This window comes from Adiantum capillus-veneris, chromosome 19, assembly GCF_014529385.1.
Source record: "Adiantum capillus-veneris isolate H3 chromosome 19, ASM1452938v2, whole genome shotgun sequence".
NCBI classification, from domain to species: Eukaryota; Viridiplantae; Streptophyta; class Polypodiopsida; order Polypodiales; family Pteridaceae; genus Adiantum; species Adiantum capillus-veneris.
Window position 1 is genome coordinate 81,254,208 of NC_140949.1, and position 18,223 is coordinate 81,272,430.

General features: G+C 43.3%; 1 protein-coding gene across 1 annotated transcript in view; it reads left to right on the forward strand.

Moving 5' to 3' along the window:
* The window catches only part of LOC147434318 (uncharacterized), a 12,332-nt gene extending 10,367 nt beyond the window's left edge, over positions 1-1,965 (forward strand). Inside the window, exons 2-4 of the mRNA XM_086489612.1 lie at positions 1,272-1,402; positions 1,446-1,880; positions 1,912-1,965. Coding sequence (XP_086345738.1) covers positions 1,272-1,402; positions 1,446-1,880; positions 1,912-1,965 — 620 coding nt within the window. The remainder of the gene's footprint in view (positions 1-1,271; positions 1,403-1,445; positions 1,881-1,911) is intronic.
* Positions 1,966-18,223: the final 16,258 nt, after the last annotated feature.

Here is an 18,223-nt window from a genome sequence, read left to right on the forward strand (position 1 = left end):
GAGATGGAAACTTCATGCACTAAGCAAAACATTTATCATACAACATTTCCCCATGGTCTCAGACCCAAGACCTCCACAACCTTCGAAGATGGTGAGAGCTAGCGGGGTATGAGAGTAGATTGAGAGGAAAAGGAGTATTCTTACAAGAAAGATGTACATCTCCTCACATAATCACTCATATTAGCATAGCTTAGCTTAGTAATTAGCATGGTAAGGAGATGAGCATGCATTGATCTTGGCTCTTGGTTGGATTTGCATCACAAAGCCAAGAGTTGTTGGTGTATGCCTCCCTTCTCACAAGCTTGGAGTAGGTGGTAAGCTTTCCATTTAAAGCTTGAGAAGAGAGAGAGTCTTCTTTGCTTCACACATGAGATTGTGTGAGTGTGTGTGTGATAATGCCTTGCAAAAATCATCCCCCCCTCTCTCTTGGTCGACCCCCCTTGCTAATTGCTCATGCTACAGCTGTATTGGACCTCCCCAGGCCTAGCCAATGGAAATTAAGCAGCATAAGTGATAGCCTTCTGACATGTGTCCCCCTTTCCCCTTTTGTGAGAGCTTTAGGTAATTAATAAATGCAATTAAACTCTCATTGGACCCCTTTGCCTCCTGGCCAATAGGAATCAGACAAGCCATTGGGCTGCTGAATGCTCATTGGTCCCCTTGGGAGACTGTCCAATAGTCTTCTAGAGAGCTTAATTCTTATTGGTTCTTTTATTAAGATTTTTTAAATTGATTAAACTAGATTTACTCAAGCCTAATTCTCATTGGTCCACCTCCAAGGCCATCCAATAGGATTTGAGTACACCTTGTGGGCATCTGGGCTAGGGAGCTGACATGTGTCCCTCTTTCCCCTTGTGTACAAATGAAGCTTGTGAGTGTGTGTGTGAGTTTCTCTCTCATCCCCTACTTGCAAGGCTCGCCCCCTCCTATGTAGGGATTATGAAGACTTTTTGTGACACACACAAAGCATCCAATTCCCCTAATGTTTGACCTTTGGACACAACCTTTGAATTTTGGAACCTTAGCATTTTGGAAGTCTTAATGGGCTGAACCTTAGGGTCTTTTAAGCCCATTGTTGCACATTGATCTTTTGCAGATGCCCCCCCCCCCCCCCCCCCCTTGGATCCCTATTTTCCCTCCTTTCAATCCCACGGTCTACTAGCTTAACCAATATTCTAGCTTTTCTCCCCTGTCACTTCCCCCCATATTAAATGATCAGTTTAACATGAGAAAATCATTTAGGAGAATTAGATATTGATTATTATGACACCCTTCTGTGGATCTACCTATTCTTCATGATGTGATTTCCATAGCGTGTGATGAGGATCATATGATGCAAGTTATGGACGCAATGGATGACGCTCTTACCATGCATGCAATGTCTACACATGTGGAACCTATGTATAATGAACAATTATATGAAGAGGGTCAATGCTTGTCGACACATGGGCTGTCCTCCAAAGTGCAAAGTTGTTGGTAGAGTTGAGCCAAAGGCTCGACATGCTGAGGTGGATTTTGATTGCCATGCCACTAGTGAGGATGTTGAGCTTCATGTTACTACATGCAAAGCTGGCACTAGCCATGCTCGTGGTAAGGGGTACAAGCTTGGCAAGAAGTGGAGCAAAGTGAAAAAGCCTCTTGTGAAAAAGGGCCATCCATCACATATGCGAGAAGAAGATGATTTTGGTGATGAACATGTCTCTATGGGAGAGGAAGATGAATGCGAGGATGAGATTTTGGAGGTTGAAGGGGTAGTTTTGCATGAAAGTGATGATGAGGATAATTTGTCTAGTGTATGCATTCCAAAATGGAGGAGTGGTGACAAATTTCTAGTGGAGCTAGATGGGATGTTTAAGAAGCTTCCCTCCTTTGTGGATATTGTAGGGTTTGACTTGGGACAGATTCCAAGAGGGTTTGACTTGGGACAGATTCCAAGAGGGTTCACTGAAATTCAGCTCTTCCTAGCATTGTTTCCATTAAACTTCGTGGATATGATTGTGCACAAAACAATCTGATATGCATTAGAAAAGAGAGAATGAGATTTATGTAAGCATGGCTCCACGAGAAGGTGGAGTGACCTTGATAGACATGGATTTTTGTGGTCTCTTGGAGTATCTCTTGGTATGGATTTGCAATATATGCCTGACAAAAAATATTATTGAAAAGGGGAGCCATGCACTATCCAAATTATGCGAAGAAAATGGATCAAACAGAGTAAAGATAGATCAAATGCTACTTGCATGTAAGAGATAATTCGCAAAGGTCACTTGTAAGAGGCACTAGAGAGTGCAAGTTGTGGCAGGTCTTTTCATTGGAAGAAAGATTGAACGCTACCTTCCAAATGCATTACAATTGTGGAAAGAATGTAGCTGTAGATGAGTGAATAATACCTTTTGAATGCAAGATGAATATGTATAGGGTATATAATCCCAAGAAGCCACACAAATTTGGCATACATTTATGGAATTTATGCAACTTAAAGACTGGCTATAACTACTCATTTTTGTGTGTATGAAAAGTCACCATGCCCAGAGTTGTCTTATCATGTTGTGTCCATGCTTGTAAATGATTTGAAACAAAAAGGTCATTATTTGTTCTTTAATAGATGGTTTACATCAGCCAACCTCTTGATGCACTTGAAAAATGAGGGCTGTGGGTCACAGGTACATACATGACAAACAAGAAGAATTTTATGGATAAAGACATGCTGTATCTTGAGCGTTGTGAGCATGGTTAGTCTCCTCTTGCATATGATGCAAAGAGAGGTCTTCTTACATGCAGCTAGATGGATAAAAAGGAGATATTTTTTTCTTCGAATGTCTATGGTAAGAGAGAAGGGAAAGTTATGAGGCAAGTTATAAGTGCCTGCAAAGTTTCACTTGATTGTCCAGAGATAGTGATTCAATATAATAAGTGCAAAGCTGGGTGTGATGTCTTTGATAGTATGGTGAGAGGATCTAGGTATAGTCTAGAGACTACTATACATGGCTGAAAGTGGTGGCATGTGCTATTTTAGGGGATGCTAGATTCAGTTTTGACAAATGCATATATTATTTGGAAGGGTATGCACGGTAAGAAATATGTAATCCAATTTGAGTTTATTCTAAGAATACATGAGCAATTGGTTGATAATCATTTTGCAGAGAAAGTTGCACCTAGAAAAGCTATGTATGTGGGTGGTCCAATGGATGGAAATACGTTAGTGAAGATGAGCTCAAAGGTCATCAAGTATTGTCATGTATATGAAATTCTATCCAGAATTCATAATATTATACTCAGATATGCATATGTACATTATGGGAAATATACTTATGTATCTAAAAAATCACAAAATAAATCTCTTAGCATTCGTTCCCACTATGTATGTGCCACAACACGACAATGTCCAATAATCTCATGTGATTTTTTGTGGGTCTTTCAATTCATGTTTGCTATGTAAATAAGATTGAATTGGGATGATCCTCATAGAAACCTGTTTTTGAATATTTAGTGATGTTTCTTTGGGATGAACATGGGTAGCTTGTGTGTGTGTGTGTATATATATTTTTAACGTTTAGTTGATGAAAATTTAGTTTTCCATATAGATGATGATCTAGTTGTCCAAGTAGACACCAATGTGGTCGACCATATATGCGACAATAAAGATAATGATATAGAAAATAATCTAGAATACCTTATACATAAAAATCTATTTAACCATATAAAGAACCATTTAAAAGGGCTTGGAGCAATCGTATAAGCAACCATATAGAGGATCATACCTCAACCATATAGATGACCATATGTGTGCCTATATATAAGATTGTCTAACTATCCTTATAGACTAGCATAGAACTGACCATATAAACTACCATATGGACTACCATAGACATGTTGTCTATGGAAAAATGATAGCACTATATTGAGATGACCATATGGATTCCAATGTAGAGGACTATATAAATGCCCATGTAGATATTCATAGAGACAATCATATGCTAATCTATATAGATGACAATGTATACGACCATATAGAGGCCAATAAAGATTTCCATATGGCCCACTATAAAGACGACTATATCCTAATACATCATTGAAAGATAGTAATAAAGAGGAAATTATTGATGACATTAGCTGATCATATTGATGACATTAGCCGATCAACCAATCTTTGCAAAGTTAACCATGTATATGTCCATGCAGACAATTGTCTAGATGACCATAGAGACAACATTGTAGATGAACTTGTAGAGGACCATATAAACACCCATATAGAAACTATATAGACAAGAATATCCTAATCCGTTATAAAAGAATACTAATGTAGATAACCTTGTAAAGGTATACATATACGGCCATAAAGATAAAGGTCCACATATATAAAGGATACCAATGTAGATGACCATATAAAGGTCCACATATATACCCATAAAGCTAATCATATAGATGAAAATATAGAAAACCAATAAATATCCATGTACATGGCCAAAGATCCAACCATACCAGATGATCATAACCTAATCCATGATAGAAGAGTTCAAATGGATTGTATGAACCATATGTCCCATTTTAGCACATAGTATGGCCCTTGATCACCCAAACAATATCGGATGGCTGTGTGACTTTGCAAGAGTGGGTGAATGCTAGTCACCTCCACTCATACAAAGTCTCATAGCCATCCAGTATGGTTTGGGCAGTCTCGACCCATACTATGTGCTAAAATGGGTTGCATGCGCCATATGTCCCATTTTAGCCATAGTATGGGCCTTATTGTCCATACAATATCAATGGCAGTGAAAAATTTCAAGGGTGAAAAAATGGTTCTCACCCCCACTGGTGCAAATTCTCATCGCTATTCGATATGGTTTGGGCGGTCCCGAACCATACTATGCGCTAAAATGGGCCGTATGGCTCATATGAAACATTTTAGCCCATATTAGGGACCTTGATCGCCCATACCATATCGTATGGCTATGAAAATTTTCAAGGGCAGGGAAATGGTTCTCATCCCTACTTGTGAAAATTCTTGTGGCCATCCAACATGGTTTGGGCGGCGGTCCCGAACCATACTATGCGCTCAAATGGATCGTATGGCTCATACGGCCCATTTTAGCACATAGTATGGGCCTTGACCACCCATAACAATTTGGATGCCTTTGAAACTTTTCAAGGGTGGGTGTGAGTACCATTTTCCCACCCATGCAAAGTTTCACTGCCATCCAATATGGTATGGGCAGTCAAAGTCCATACTCTACGCTAAGATGGGTCATATGAGCCAAACATGCCATTTTAGCACATAGTATGGACCGAGATCACCCAAACCATATTGGATGGTTGAGAGACTTCTGAATAGGTGGGGAGAAGTAGCATTTCTCCACCTGTACAAAGTTACACAACCATCTAAGCTGATATGGGCCGTCAAGGCCCATATTATGTGCTAGAATGGGTTGTATGGCTCATACGACCCATTTTCGCGCATAATATGGGTCGAGACCACCCAAACCATATCAAATGGTTGTGAAAATTTGTACATATGGGTTGTGTACCATTTTCCCACACGTGCAAAGCTGCACAGCCATTCAATATGGTATGGACAGTAAGGACCCATATTATGCGCTAAAATGGGCCATATGAGACATACAACCCATTTAAGCGTATAGTATGGGCTGAGACTACCCAAACCATATCAGATGGTTGTGAAAATTTTTATGGGTGGGGCTGAGCACGAATCCTCTACCCATGCAAAGTTTCATAGCCATCCAATATGGTATGGATGGTCAAGGCCCATACTATGTGCTAAAATGGGCCATACTATGGTCACCTCCACTCGTAAAATTTTTCAAAGCCATCCAATATGGTTTGGCCGGTCTCAACCCATACTATGCGCTAAAATGGGTTTTATGAGCCATATGGCTCATTTTAGCGTATAGTATGAGCCGAAACCACCCAAACCATATTGGATGGCCACGAGACTTTGCACGGGTGGAGGTGATAACTATTTTCCCTCCCTTGAAAAGTTTCATAACCATCATAAGTCGTATGGGCGGTCAAGGCCCATACTATGCGCTAAATTGGGCCGTATGAGCCATACAACCCATTTTAACACTAGAATGGTAACAGGACACTTTTATGTCCTTGGACACTTTTGTGTCCTGTTAAGTGACCATTTTGCTTGAATTATTTGAAGAGTATGAAAATGAATTTCTAGGTTTTATATATCCACAAAGTTGCATTATGAGCTGAAAAAAACTTGACATTTTATTTGGAATATTGATCTCACCATTAACCTTACTCTTGCACAAGATTTTTGAACCTAAACTATGTGGAAAACGGGTCCTGTTTTTGGTTTTTTTTCTCAAAGTTTTGCAACTATACCACTCTAAACTTCACGTTTGTGAGGTTTCAATTGCTAAAGAATAAGCCTTCATAGTTCTCAACATGTTTTGATGCTTCTAGGGAGAACTAAATGTTAAAATTTCAAGTTATGACCAACTTACAAGAATTACATAATCCAGTTTTTTTTTCCAAAATTAGCACTTTTATGATTTTTTTGGTGGCTTTCTTGATATCCAAATTCAATTTTGATTGTGAAAGTGGAATGTATAACATAAAGCTAATCTTCCTTGAGTTTTGGGAGACCTAATAGCTATATAGCATAGTATATGATGATGGTTGAGTTTTTTTATTGTTGAAGAAGACGAGACATTTTAGAATAGCAAGTATAACTTTCTCAATATTGCTAGTTTCTTAGGCCAATTGTGTGTATTTTGTAGGTAGTAACCATATCTAATCATAAACTGCAAACTTGGCTAGATATTGAGTAGTTTCTATGGGTTTCTAGAGGTCATAATGCTAAACCCAGTTTTTTCATGTTTGCTGTATTTAGCACTTTATCATTGTCCCCAAAGTTCCACTTAGTAAGAGATCCAATATCCTTTTGACATGCTCCATGGCTCCTTTTGAATCCAAATTCCCAAAGGAAACTAAAAAAACATGTATATAGTATCTGTATTGAGCGTGACAATAGAAACTTTGATGATAGGTCCGCAGAATGGCAAAAATGCAACTTTTTTGTACCTATTTTTTTTGCCCAAAAAAAAAAATAGCGAGGTAAAAGAAACTATATGTTTTCATCACCAACCCATTGAAGTTAACGGGGCATTTTATCTCATGTCCTACAAAAATCCTCATTCTTACACTACAACAAAAAAAGGTGTTATCGACGTATATAGCGACACTTAACGTCGCTATATGCGTCCCTGTAAAACTGTCGCAAAGAGCGTCGATATAAGCGTGGAAAGGGTTTATTGGCGACGCAGATAGCGACACGTATATAGACGCAGATAGCGACACAGATATCGACGACCATAACAGAAATTTTTTTTCTTGGGCAGAGGGCAGGTAGCTTGGCCTATGCCCAGTGAAAAGATGGACACATCCACCACAGCCAGACTTCCTGCCCTCTGCCCAAGAAAGCGAGCAGTACCAAAATCAACCGTGCTCCCGCAAAAATTTCGGCAGAGTTCCCTTCGTTTTTACATAAACTTAACAAAAAAACCATATCATGTATACGCCTCCTACATGCTATCCATGTAGGATCTCACATGAGATTTAAGGCCAATGACCATAACGAACCATAACCATAACTTAAAGCATAACCATAACGAACCATAACCATAACTTAAAAGGATAACCATAACTTAAAACCATAACTTAAAACCATAACCGGCCATAACCACTTTGATCAAAACCATAATGCAGATAACCATAAACAAAACCTGAACCATAACTATGTCTATACAAGAATAGGAGAAATAACCATGTCTATACAATGACAATGACAATAACCATAACCATAAGGAAAACAATAACTGTCTGACAATAATCATAACCATATATATATATCTATACAAAAAAGAGACACAGAAGCGTGTCTGTGTCTCACAAAGCATATATACGAAATTCGGTCCACTGATGACTAGGCGTCACAACCTGCACATAGGACAACTCACAAAATTAGTATTGATATTACTTCACATATACTTACTTAATTAAATCAACTCACACATATTAACGTCGCACCTCAAGCGATCAGCGAGACTGTAAGGCCTCTCCGTCTATAGGCTCTCCTGAAGCATCAAGATCATTCAATACTTCATAGATACCTTTGCGATATCCATCTGACTCCTCCTGACGTGTTGGGACTCGATGCATCGCAAGATTCTGCGTTTATACAAAAATCAAAGTAATAAGAATGCATGATTCATCGCGTTTTAAAAACACCATAGTTAAGATTGGATTAGAAACTCACAAACTCATAGCGAAAGGTGTCGAAGCCTCCGCTGCCAAGATGAGATGTCCCCGTGATCATCTGTCGTATTTGCGCGGCGTCACGCTGGTGTCTGAACCGCATGTCCGCTGTTGACTCATCCTCCTTGATTTGCAGCCACGTCTCGTGTGGGATGCCCGAAAGCTTCAGCGAGCCGGTCCTGAAAGCCTTCCGAGCTGCATCTCGTCGATGTTTCACGGTGTCCCATGCAACACCCTTGATCCACCTCCTCAGAAAAACGTTTGAACCTAGAGCAGGCTGGTACTCTCTCAGGATGGTCTCCACTATGTAATTGACTTTGTCCTTTTCCTGCTCACCCCAAGACGTCAGAATGCTGGTCGAAAACTGTAGCTCCGCGAGCTGGCGAATCTGCTGTCTCATCTCAGTCCCGACTCTATCCATGTCAACAGAGCCATCTTCCCGTACAATATAGATCTTGCAGGCACTAGGATCGTGTGCCCCCCAAGGTGTCCGAGGTGTGCCAAGAGGTGTGTCTGGGTAGGACGGGGGTCGTGAGCGAGGAGGGGTCGAAGCATCTGTGGACCCTCCTCCATAGCAACCACCACCTCCACCTGATGATTGCCGAGATCGGCGAGTGCACCTGTGCTGCGGAGATAAGGATGTACCAGCCTCTGCCCCACCCCTAGGTGTCGAAGCGACCGTGATGGGAGAAGCAGGCGTCGTACCCATAGGCGTCCCCCCCCCATAGGTGTCCCCCCCCTAGGCGTGGGACCCTCGGGTGTGAAGCCCAGAGGCGTAGTACCCGTGCCTCTGGCTACCCAGTACTGAGAAGCCTCTGCCATCTAAGCAGGCATCATCCGTGTAACGAAGCCCATGAATGCATCTGCACTCATAGAAGCGGGATCTGGAAACTGGTCTGCCATACTAAAGTCCTGCACAAAGAAAGTAAAATAAAGCGTTAGAACACAGTTGTTTAAAATAACTTTAAGCTTAATTTTAAATCAACGTCTTCACACAAACACTTACAGGCCTAGGCCTCGATGAGTGAGGCATCATTGATAAGATCTTGCACCGTATCATCGTCTATCTCTAATTGCAAACATAACTCCGCCGCAACTCGTTCTGGCAGATTGTCTTCATCCATTGCATCTTCATCTACAAGTGTCAATTCTGGCTCGTCTGCTTCATCCCTCGTATATCTGTCAGCTTCCTCTGACATACCTTCGTCCATCTCATCTAATTTCACAGTAGTATGGACGTCGTCTGACTGACTTTCCTCCAAGAGATCTTGCCCTTCAAATCCTTGTTTATTTCTTGGAGCAACCTGAACCACAAACCACCGTTGTCGCTCTCGAGGGTCCGGTACAAAGACCACTTGCTCTCAATGTTCGGGGAGAGCAAATGTGTCGCTCGCATCTGTCCAAACCTTTGTAGAATCTATTTGCACAAGTTTGTTTCCATCTCTGCGTACCGCTGCATTGCGACCAGAATTCATCACCTTGAACCACTTCACATCCAACAAAAATATCTCAAACCGCTTGAAGCTTACTTTCAGGATATCTGACACCAGTAATCCAGGTTGCTAGTGCTCTCATTTGTGTCTCTGGCACTGGCCCTGCTCTTTTTCATGAAACTAACCATTACCCCATTGTCAAACGTGTTTCTTCTGCTGTCAATTTGTTGTGTTCTGAAATGCTTTCCATGCGACCACAGTGCCATGTATGTATGATACTTCCAGTCACATCCAATAGCCAGCTCTTCCTCTTCTAGAGATATGGGTTCTCCGATCTGTCAAGCTGCTCTCACTGTCTTGTCCAACCATGCCATTGTAGGAAATTCAGGTAGAGGAGCGAGATAGTTTGGCAAGGGTAAACCTCTAGTCGTTCGGCTTCGCCTGAAATCCTGTCGCTCCCTATTGTGTCTCTCTTTCTCTTCTTCGTACCTTTCAAGCCATTTTTGCATCGGCGCTGAATTTATTATACAGAACTTCATGATCTTTTCTCGCATGGCGTCGTTCATTTTCTTCGGCACCCCTTGCCCTTGCGGCTCCTCTCCCACCAGTCTTGCACCCTCCTCATCGCTCCACAGTCGAGGCATTTCTGGGTCAAAAACGGATAGAAATTCGGTCGTCAATACAAGAGACTCTTGCACCAGCCATCCTTTTGCCATGCTCCCCTTTGGATGCGCTTTTTGGCGAACAAAACCCTTAAGTGTTTTCATGAACCGCTCTAGAAAGAACATCCAACGGCTGTGGACTGTACCTGCCACTACAACCTCATCTACTACATGGACGAGCAAGTGCATTTGGATAGTTAGGCAGCTCGTGGGTAGATACTTCTCAATCATGCAAACTGCCTCAATGGAGTTAGCCCTTGTGACTGCAATAGATTCCTCCCGTATCTCCTTGGAAGAGATCCACCGCACTAGCTCTGAAATCTTGTATATGCAGGTCCGCACTTCATCCGTGAAACACCCCTTGATCGCAATTGGAAGAATGAATTGCAAGAAATTATGCCAGTCGTGCGATTTCAGTCCTTACAGTTGATCGTCATGGGTGAATGCTATCTTGAGACATCGCATATATCCTATTGGCTTCCTGAACTTTGAAATCACCCTTTTAACTTGTCGCTCTTCATTTTTTAGCAATACCCATGGCGCTCTTGGAAGTTTTGTTTGGCCAGCTGCATTGGTGAAAGGCCACAACTCTGGCATCTCTCCAACTGACTGCAAATCATCTCGTGAAGCTTGATTGTCTTTCATTCCCATGATTGTCTTCCAGAGGAGCTCTCCCACATTCTTGAATATATGCATTGGATCCAGCAAATGGTTAATTAGTAGATCACCCTAGTACGGCAATGTATGGAGAATGGACAACCATTTCATTCCTGGAACAGGTTGCCCCTCATGTTGCTCCCATCGGCGACGCCACTCTTGTACATGCATAGGACGACATTCGACGCAACCAAGATGACCTTCGCGCAAGTGATGGCCATCTGGAAGATAACGGTGGTGGCCTTGATAAATTCTCTTTCGAAGAGAGGTAAAATAGCGCACATCCAAAGACTGCCCGCAAATTGGACATGCATTGTATCCCGAAGTTGTTAGCCCTGCATTTATTAAAGCATGAATCAGGCCAAGGCAAAGTGCTTGCGAATAGCGAGAATTTTGTAAATCAAGAAATATTACCAGAAGCTTCTCCGTATCCTGGCCAATCATGCACAGTCCACATAAGAAGTCCATGGATCCTTGCATGCTGTTGTCCTACTGGTTCAACCGCATCTACTATGTCGATCCCATGCCATAACTCCTGGAGCTCGTCAACTAGTGGAGCTAGATAAACATCCATGTTTTTTGCCTTGAACTTACCAGGTACAATCAAGCTTAATATCAAATGACCCTTCTTGATGGCAAGCCACGGCTGGAGGTTGTAATTGATAAAGCTCACAGGCCAAGTGCTGCATGAGGAGCTTCTCAAGCCAAATGGATTGACTCCATCCATTGCCATGCCCAAACGCAAATTGTGTGGTTCACTCTTAAAATGTGGCCAGGTATCTTCAATGTGCCTCCAGGCCTTTGAATCAGCAGGCACCCTAAATCTTGCGTCAGTGGATCTATTCGTAGAATGCCACCCCATCAACTTTGCAATGGAACCACAACAGAACATACTTTTTATCCTAGGAATAATAGAAAAATGCCGCAACACTTTAGCTGGCACTGCCTCGCCAACTGCATCTTATTTGTAGCGCATTGCTCCGCACTTAGGACACGACAGACAATCTGCGAATTCATTGCGAAAAAGAATGCAATCATTTGGACATGCATGAATCTTGTTGTAGTCCAAGCCAACTGAGGTCAATAGTTGCTTTGCGTCTGGCCTGGAGGGGGACATTTTATTGCCAGCCGGGAGAAGTTGCTCCCGCAACAACCTGTTTAAGCCACATTAAATTTAAAAACTTTTCCAAGCACGTCACCGTTGCAATCGGAAAATCTCTTTTGTAAATTACGTACCTAAACAAAGCAGTGACGCTTGCATCTGACCACCCGTACATTGACTGAAGATTCAAAAACGCCAGACAAGTACGAAGCGTCGATATTTTGGCGCCTTCATAAATTGGTTGACGTGCCAACTTCCCCAACATCTCTTCAGGAGATAGGCACACGACTTCTGGTGCTGCTTCGTTAGCGTTCACCTCGCTTTTCTGGAAGAAGGCATCCAACATATCCTCCATGCCGTCGTCTTTTGTCTGTAAGTCCTTTTCTGCTTCCATCCTTGGCTCTATATTGGTCGGACCTTCACGCATAATCCTTTTTCTCTCTCTCTCTCTCTCTCAGATGTAGGTGCTATGTCGCAAAAATCAATGCCAGTTCCGTAGGAGTCGTATCGTAGATTCTGTACGGTTTCTTTAGCAAACTCTCCGTACTTGTGCACATGCTCATTACATATCCTACGCAATGCAATCTTTTCCTCCATGTTAGTTGATGACGTTGCCATCTACAATGATTATGAATGTTGTTTTAATATATATACTCCTCACAATGTAAACTACCTCGCATTCTCTAGTCTTGCCCAATCTCCGTACACCTCGGTCCAGAGGTGTACGGAGATCAGGACCACCGGGTCAAAATCTCATCTTTATTGGTCAAATCCTATATGGGTAGACACATACATGCACTCCCAGGTGTACATGGCAATGCATGTAGCGGGCAAAACCCCTTTGCCTCTTTTAGTTCCATAGTTTCTTCTAGAGGGAGAGAGAGATAGAGAGAGAGTTTTTGTCCTTTTCACACATGCAATTGGTCAGCCAACCTAACTCTTTCTCTCTCTCTTTCTCTATCTACTATCTATCTCTCTCTCTCTCTCTCTCTCTCTCTATCTCTGTAGCTATCTCTAGTTAATCTCTCTCTCTCTCTCTCTCTCTCTCTCTCTCTCTCTCTCTATATATATATATATATATATATATATATATATATCACTCTCTATCTCTTTATTCTCTCTCTCTCTCTCTCTCTCTCTCTCTCTCTCTCTCTCTCTCTCTCTCTCTCTCTACGTACCCTATCTCTCATTCTTTCTCTCTCGATCTCGCTCTCACTATCTCCTCTCTCTCTCTCTCTCTCTCTCTCTCTCTCTCTCTCTCTCTCTCTCTCTCTCTCTCTCTCTCTCTCTCTCTCTCTCTCTCTCTCTCGCTATCTCTCTTTCTCTCGCTATTTTCCTATTTCCCTATCTCTCTCTCGATCTCGCTCTCGCTATCTCCCCTCTCTCTCTCTCTCTCTCTCTCTCTCTCTCTCTCTCTCTCTCTCTCTCTCTCTCTCTCTCTCTCTCTCTCTCTCTCTCTCTCTCTCTCTCTCGATCTCGCTCTCGCTATCTCTCTTTCTCTCTCTATTTTCCTATTTCCCTATCTCTCTCTCTGTCTCGCTCTCCACTTCTCTCTCTCTCTTTTTATTCCCTCTCTTTCTCTCTCTCTCTCTCTCTCTCTCTCTCTCTCTCTCTCTCTCTCTCTCTATATATATATATATATATAGATATCACTCTCTCTCTCTCTCGATATATATATATATATATCACTAATCTCTTTCTCTCTCTCTCTCTCTCTCTCTCTATTCCCTATCCCTCTCTCTCTCTCTCTCTCTCTCTCTCTCTATATATATATATATATATATATATATATCACTCTCTTTCTCTCTCTCTCTCTCTCTCTCTCTCTATTCCCTATCTTTTTCTCTCTCCTTATTTCCCTATCTCTCTCTCTCTCTGTCTCGCTCTCCACTTCCCTATCTCTCTCTCTCTATTTTCTCTCTCTATCTCTTAATTCTCTCTCTCTCTCTCTCTCTCTCTCTCTCTCTCTCTCTCTCTCTCTCTACTTCCCTATCTGTCTCTCTTTCGTTGTCTACTTCTCTATCTCTCTACATACTGATCGAACGAGCGATTGAGCTAGGGAGACAATGAACGCCCACAAATGCGGAGGCCAGACTACACAACATTGACAGAGGCTGCATCAGACGATCCAGGTCACTTTGGCTTGACATGCACAACGCCCAGTTAGACTATTGACCATGGAGGAGATTGATGAGGTCCGCCAGCAAGACAGATGCTGGATCTCCTATCATCTACCTATCCCAGCTAGCTGTTTTAGCTGCTTAGTCCACACCCAGCAGTTTAGGATTCCACAATATTTTATTTTGTCATTTTGTCATCTTGTTATTCTGACTTTGTATCAGTCTACCACATTGTAACTTTCTGGTCTCATAGGTCACTTTGGCCTTTTGAAGAGTTAATATAACATTTCATTTCATTTCTTTCTTTAATTTTAATTTTTTACGCAAACCATAATTCTCTCTCTCTCTCTCTAGTTTTAATTTCCTACGCACATTTTTCTCTCTCTACCTCTCTCTTTAATTTCCTACACGCACACACACTTCTCTCTTTCTCTCTCTCTCTCTCTCTCTCTCTATTTCCTACACACACACACACACCGCTCTCTCTCTCTCTCTCTCTCTCTCTCTCTCTCTCTCTCTCTCTCTCTCTCTCTCTCTCTCTCTCTCTCTCTCTCTCTCTCTCTTCTTTCCTACACAAACACAAACACACACACACACACACACACACACCGCTCACTCTCTCTCTTTCCTACATATATACACACACACACACCGCTCTCTCTCTCTCTCTATCTCTTTCCTACACACACACACACACACACACACACACACACACACACACACACACACACACACACGTAATGGCTATTGCCCGCACAGGAGCAATAGGCATTACGGGAATGATTACCCGCAACTACATTATATGAATGTCAACATATAAAAATGACAAGAGAAGGAAGTACACAGTACACAGGCACAGAACACCTCTTACTTCATTCATTTGTATTCCAGACACAGAGTTACAACAGTAGTTGCCATGAATATCATAGAGATTGGTTAAGTTACATCAAAAGACAGGTATGCCCCTCCATATACAACCGCTGCTCCAGCGTAGACTGGGAATGGTGCACACACTCCTGTCCCATGATATCCTATGAACAACTGCCACTACGGCCGCCGCATACCGCACACCCCTGATCCGCAGTGTCCAGACCTCCCCAGTACCGCAGGACCGCATGTGCGGCTAATGCCATAACATCTAGCACGCACGGTGGATTGCGCGAACCCACACTCGAACCCACACTCAGCCCCTCCGGTTGGAAGGTTTTGGTGGTTGCTCTGCACCCTGTTCTGGTGAAGAGGAAATATCAATATAGCCAAAGCCTCTAAAATCTGCAGTATGTGCCCGATAGACCTCATCCAAAAGACGTGGATCTATCTCAATATGTTCCGGCCAGGGAGCCCGAGGAATAAACTACGTTGGCAAAGAAATAGATTGAGGCGCCTGTGGGCAGAGGAGCAAGAGGTGTATGTAAGGGATAAAAGTGAGAAAGGTATCTATTAAGAGAAGACCAAAATGGAGGGCAAGGTGGTAGACTGAGAGAAAAAGAATGAGCTAAGGTCTCCACCCAAAAACAGACCCTGCACCGCTCTTTACAAAATCGACGAATCATCTTTTGCAAATGAGATACATGAGCCTGGGCTTCAACCCAATCCTCTGTAGCTTGTGCCCAATCAGCAACATCAAAACCCTCGGGAACAACACTCTTACCTCTGTCAGTGTTTGATGACTCGGGGTGTTGCACCACAACCTGCTGAGTGGATGGCTGTGCTCTCACCTCAGCATCCAAGCGTGTGCTCCAGCTTTGTAGTTGATTATCCAAAAAAACTCGGAGATCTTCTTGCATCTCCATTGCCAACGCATCCAAGTCATTCATATTGATCATTACATCACCAGGGTGTGAGGCTAAGTAAGAGGCTAGGCTATGCTGCGTTCTCAACTGGAGAAGTTCCTGTTGAATAGAGGCCACAAACTCAGCATTAGCCCCTCGTAACATTTGTATTTCTGCCCCTTGTTGGCGAGTTGTTGTAGTCAGCTCTTCATTTTGAGTGGACAACTCGGCAATGCGAGTCTACGAGGCCGCTACCTGCGCTTCCAGCTCATTGACTCTTCCCTCTGTGGCGGGGGCTGGCCAGGATGCACGAATAGACTCTGCAAGTCTGCTAAAAAAAGTGCCGCATGCCTGCAATTGGTCAGTAGGGGTCGCTGCCGTAGCCTCCCAAGGTACCGCTGCGGGAAGAGTACCTCCCATCAAGGCAGCCGCATTGGTAGCACCAAAAGTTCCGGTTGAGGGGGAACATCCACAACCGGAGAGCCCATCCTTAGCGGAGTAGCACTGCCCACTCTCTCCTGCATTCGACGGCGCCAAGGAGCCACCACAGAATGCTCCGAAAGAAGAGATGCCGTCGCCGGAGGTGGTGTAGAAAATTGCTGTTCCTCCCTGCCGCGCTTGCGGCTTCTTGATCCTGCATCTGCAGTGGCCAGCTCTTGGGCTCCAGAGGGTACCACTACTGTCGATGGACCAGGAAAATCCCTAGTGCCCACATGCTGCTGCTGTGTTTCCCTCTCAGCCGGCACTGCCAAGCTTTGCGTTTGCGACAAAGGAGCATTAGTGCCTTGGACCACCAAGCGATCATCTTCAAAGTGGCAGAGAGGACGCAGGGCGAAAGGAAAAACTTCTCTTAACTGTGCCATCACTCTTTGGCACTCTGCTAGCAGGCGTTCTCTGACCACCGCTGCCCAAGCTACTGGCCCAAAGTTGGCTGAATGCAAAACATTTCTTGCTCGGGTCGAAATGGTATAGGTTTTGGCTTGCAGCCAAATCGCCTCGAGAAACCATCGATACGCATCCCTGGTTGCTACATCTGACAACCCTGAAAGCTTATACTCGCCTTTGACTTTCAAACCAAATTCTTGCTCTACATCAGCAGCAGCAGGGATCACATGAGAGGCGCGCACCACGCCATCGTTGGGCAAATAGCAACACCTTGAGACCCTTTCTGCTGTCAACTAAATCTGCTGATTATTCAACACCACCATATCGCCAGCAGCGAGTTGCTCAATCAAACCTGCTGCGTGCGGGTGAACTGGATTCCCTTGACAATCCAGGTTGGTGAACTAAGAGCGCACGACACACGAAACAACAGAAACACAATAAGAATCGTCTGCATGTAGTAGCAACCTTTCCACAATGAGTTCCCAAAATAGGGCGATCCACGGTGTCGCAACCATCATAGATCCTTTCCCTCTTTCCAAGATTGCATGCAAAAGAATCCCCAATCATGATTAGGGCGGCTTCCGGATCTTGTACCCCAGCAAAAGGGCACTGAATCGTGGTAGGTGAAACATAATGGCGCAGTCTGAAACCATTGACCGGCACAGAAATAACCTCCCCCCGTAAATCCGCCAAATAAAAAGAGATGGACCCGCATGCTTGAAAAATCTAGAATGGTCCTAACCACCGTAATTTAAGCTTCCCCGACATCTTCCCGAGGCGGGAATTGAAGACAAGGACCAGATGTCCCTGAATAAATTGCCGTGCTTTCGGGTGATCCAGCCATTTTTTCCGCATAGACTGCTGATCCTGCAGCACCGCAAAGCTATTCAGTTGCTCTTCGTCCAGTTCCTACAAAACATCCAATCGATAAATCACAGAATCCTCCGGAAGAAGATGATCTGCAATCAACAGCCGCATACTCGGAATCACATGCTCCACCGGAGTGATTGCCTCCATGCCAAATGCCAACTTAAAAGGAGTCAATCCTGTTGCCACTTTATAAGCTGTTCAATAGGCCCATAAGGCGGAAGGAAGTTTCACATCCCAATCCGTTCCATGCATATTCACCAACTTTGTTAAAATCCGAATCAATTGCTTATTAGTTGATTCTGCTTGCCCATTCGCCTGCGGATAATATGGAGAAGATTTCTTGTGTAATAGAAAATAAAACCGTAGCATTCTCTCCATCACCTTATTCAAAAAATGACTTCCCCTGTCACTAACCAGCTCAATAGGGCAGCCC